Source organism: Nematolebias whitei, chromosome 1, assembly GCF_014905685.2.
Source record: "Nematolebias whitei isolate Nwh7 chromosome 1, NemWhi1, whole genome shotgun sequence".
NCBI lineage: Eukaryota > Metazoa > Chordata > Actinopteri > Cyprinodontiformes > Rivulidae > Nematolebias > Nematolebias whitei.
The window spans coordinates 39378931-39383178 of NC_056498.1; the positions used below are offsets into that span (position 1 = coordinate 39378931).

The following is a 4248-nucleotide window of genomic DNA, read 5'->3' on the forward strand; positions in this document are numbered from 1 at the left end:
GACTGGGTTAAATAGTTCTGATTTACTGGTTTATGTTGTTTGGGTCATAAACCCAGTGATGAACTAATCCCAGTCCGACACCTCCCAGTTTCGGCGCGCTGACGGCTCCGTTCATCAGCCTCGGAGGTTTCTGGCTCCACAGACGCTGTTTCTGGCTCCGTCCCTTGGTCGACGCTCTCCACCCGGCAGAGCTTTTCGTTTAAAACTCCCTCCCGTCTTTTCGGCTGCGCGCTGATTGAAGACGCGGGTGCGAGCGAGCGAGCACCACCGTAAAACACGTCGGCTGCGAGCGGCTAAAGAGGCTCGGCCCCGGGCCAAGGCAAGCAAACGAGAGGCGGGCTGTTATTCCAGCGTTTGGCGGGATGTTGTTTTAGCTCCTCGCTGCATGTTTTTGTTGAGTCTCGAGGATTCGCCAGCATCCACTTCTTCTTGAGGAACTGTCACATCATTATTTTTGTTAATCAGAGGCCTCGGTGGATCAGTTCGCAGGGGGGGCTCACCTAAAATACTTCTGCTGACCAAACCTTTAGCTCTGACTCGGCTCTCAGCGGTTGAAATATTACCTTTAAATCTTGTATCGTTTGTAAAACGATGTTGAGGTGGTTAAAGTGAGGTTGTGTGGAAAGGCTACGTGCAGTCAATATCTTACCTGTTCAGTTCTGACTGGACTGACGGGCTAACAGCTAGTCTGAGCAGATCCAAGACCAAAGTGGGTTTCTGCCATCTTAAATCCAATCATTTAATTCAGGGGTCTCCACCCACCGGGCCATGGGCCAGTACTGGTCTATGGATCACTTGGTTCAGGGCCGCATAGGAAAATGAAAAACTTTTCTTTAAAACATTAAAAAACTTTTATAAATGAAATTTTTTTTACAGACAAAGGTCTTCAGGGTGTTTTGTTTTGAAAAATAACCACTTCTGTTTGTGCTGAAAGGATTTTAGCCAAACCAGTACGTACCAGTTCTTCAATAATTAACCCTCCTGCTGCCCTTGGGTCAAACGAGGCCTCGTGGGTCATTTTTGACCCAAGGGCAGCAGGAGGGTTAAATTCTTTACGTTGGTTTAGTCTAACCAGAGCTCAAACAATATCTGTAGTTAAATGCACAAAGACTAAGGAGGTAAACTTATTTACTTTGTTTATGAATAAATCTGAAAATATATTTACATATATAAATATTTATACGAATATAAATACTTTGAAGTATTTAGACAAGGATAGCTGAGCTTCTAATTCACTATTATTTAGCTAATTGGTTTTACCTATAAAAAGGTAAAACATGGAGGTTCACTGAAGGTTGATATTTTTAAAAAATGTGCCACTAAAAGTGAAGATTATTTTTCAGATATCTTCTGAGCCTTAGTGCCAGATTAACAGTAATTACAGAAATCTAATCTAGTCCTTGTGTAATTATACTGGATTAAACTGGTATTTAAAAAAATAAAAACAATACTACTTTCTCTGATACTTATAAGAATTAATGGTAAACCGTTGGACTTTTTTTTTAATTGCCTGGTGCATTGGCATCAGAAGTAATTGTAATTTGGGGATTACACATTGATGGGGGGGGGGCGGGTCTGAGGCATTTCTTTTGAATGAAGTAGATGTCCTGTATTCTGGTGTATTTTAACATGTTGTTAAACATCAACATTTACCTACACAAGTAAACATTTGATTCAATAACTGTTTTAGAGTTAATGACACATCAAGAAGTAGCCTGACCAACAGCTCTCCTTGTGTGAATAGAGCATGCTTCGCTTCTCTCATGCATCCTAACCCCAACCCCAGTCAACAACTGCCGGCACTAACGTAGCACTAAGCTAGCACGCAACACAGAGGTGTCTCCCCCTCCTCCCCCCGTGAGTGCCCTGCCAAGCCAAGTAAATGAGGAGAAACACTTCATGAAGTGTGGTGAGTTGTTGTAGGTAACCAGGAAAACCTGGAGTGGACTTTTATTAGTTTGAGTATTCTCCTATGAATCAAGTGGAATGGATTTGTTCACCAAGAAGTAGAAAGAGCGCTGGGTGGCGACGCCTATGGTAGGCTACACCTCGTAGCACCTACAAAGATGGCGGCACAATTATAACCTTGTTAGCTACAGACTGTGTTGTGGTTGTCCATTCAGTATATTACGTTCTCCATTCTCTAAACCTTTAAAACACATATATATTTTTGAAGTGTTAAGCTCTTCTCAGACAGGAGATCTGCTCGTGGTTACCTTCTTGTCGACGACACACAGCTGCTCTGCCGGTAAATAGTGGAAGGGAAACAGGAACCTGTAGTTAAAGTTTCCCTCTCCGCCCAGGGAGCGGTAGTGGACGTCCGTCTTCTGCTTGTTGTGCTCGTGCCCGTCCAGCCAGCTGAGGGACACAAACAGTCGGGCTTTCAGAGAGCAGGTCATCTCAGACAGGAAGTAGAGGAGAGAAAACCTCCACCTCCTCTCACCCTTTGACGTAGATGTCGCTCATCTTCTCCCCGCTGATGCTGACGTCGTCCAGGAGGACGTCACTGGTGTTCCAGATGATGCAGCGCAGGAGGAACCTGAACAGAAACAGAGGCGGCCTCAGGTTCTGATGGACTGACGCTGAACACGAGTAAAAACCAGGAGTTAACGAACTTTTACTTTAAAGCTCAGCTCCAACAAATTATAATAAATTGATCAAATAACGAATTGATAGTGGATCGTTTGACGATGAAAGCAGAGTAAACACTAACTCGACCGGCTCGTTGTCGTGACAATCAGTTCGATTGTACCTGATGTTCATGTTAATGTTTAGGAAATAATTCACATTTTATTGGGGAAAACAAATCCCCAGAAAAACAAACGGACGAATGGCTAAGATCTAGATTAGAAGATAAAACAAAAATACCGCAAAAACAATGGTGGCCAATCCATGGGGGCGATCCTGTTCACCGTCGTGTTCGTTAAGGTCGGCAGTGACCCAAACAACCAGCTCCAATAGTCTCATTTGGGGCATCAGAATTTCTGCCCCGTGGACACTTTCGCCTGGTTTTAACTCATTGTTACGACCACTATTAACACTAGACACACACGGCACATTATACACCCGTCGACAAACTGTTATACAATAATCTATCGCAATGGCCCGAACAAACGAAGACCTTGCAGTGTCTCCCGTGGGTTACATGCCTTGGCAGGGTGCTCATCTCTTCCGGGATTTTTGTCGACGGGGGGAGAAGGACAGTTCGGTTCGGTAGGCAGGGTGCTCGGTTCTGTTGACCGGGCGGGGCACCCTCCTAGTATAATGGTAGTGGATACACTGCCTTGTATAACATTTGACCTTAACCTTCGACATTGACCTTAAAGCTAGGGTGGTTAAAAGCTTATGCGACACACTCGTCTAGCGGTGGTACAAATATGTATGAAGTTTTCTTAAATCATCTTGAGCGGATCGAATTTATAGCCCAGACAAGCATAAGACCTTGTTTAACATCTCCATTTGTGACCTTGACCTTCGTATTAAGTTTCATTAAATTATCTTGAGCAGATTAAAAGTTGTGGTGCGGACAAGAGATCCTTACACAGTAAGAATCTTTACGTTTTCAGACTTTTTTTTTTTTTTAGCAACAGAAGCCTCTAAGAAAACACTCGAGTTCAATAGAAAATGGGAGTAGAAACTAAACAGAAAACATCCATATATTTATATATATATATATATATATATTTTTCATTATGTTGGTGTGTCCTGTTGGCCAACGGAAATAGTTTGAGAAAACTTTGTCAGTTTTTCAGTTTGAGTCTAATAAATCGATTGTTCGATTGGTTCACTCGTTAGTTCAAGATACAGATGTTTGTCAATGGTAGATGTATGAGAGTGTGTGTTCATACTTTCTGGCCTTGCGTGGTGTGACGTTGAACGGAGGTCCAGGTGGTCCCAGAGATTTGGGGAAAAGGTCCACCCACATCATCACCCGCCCCTAACCAGAGGGAAAAAATACTTTAAAGGGATCTCTTGACTACTTGAATGTATGTTATTTCTCCATTCTACTAAAAGTAGCTGTTTGTGACACATAAAAATTCCTAATTGCTTAAAAAAATTATATATGTTTTATTAAAATTTTCATGCCATTTCACCGTTATTTTATCGGCACAATACATTCTGTGGGTGATAATGAACAGCTATTAGTTCGAGAGCTAGCTCTACTAACACTGGAGCTAACGCTAATAGTTTTGAAGCTAACGTGATATTGAATAGCTCTGGAGCTAACGCTACTAGCTCCGAAGCTAA

General features: G+C 42.6%; 1 protein-coding gene across 1 annotated transcript in view; it reads right to left on the bottom strand.

Moving 5' to 3' along the window:
* dysf (dysferlin, limb girdle muscular dystrophy 2B (autosomal recessive)) overlaps positions 1-4248 on the bottom strand; it is a gene marked incomplete in the record, with an annotated part of 114172 nt that overhangs the window by 17626 nt on the left and 92298 nt on the right. Inside the window, 3 exon segments of the mRNA XM_037676856.1 lie at positions 2217-2358; positions 2444-2539; positions 3849-3937. Coding sequence (XP_037532784.1) covers positions 2217-2358; positions 2444-2539; positions 3849-3937 — 327 coding nt within the window.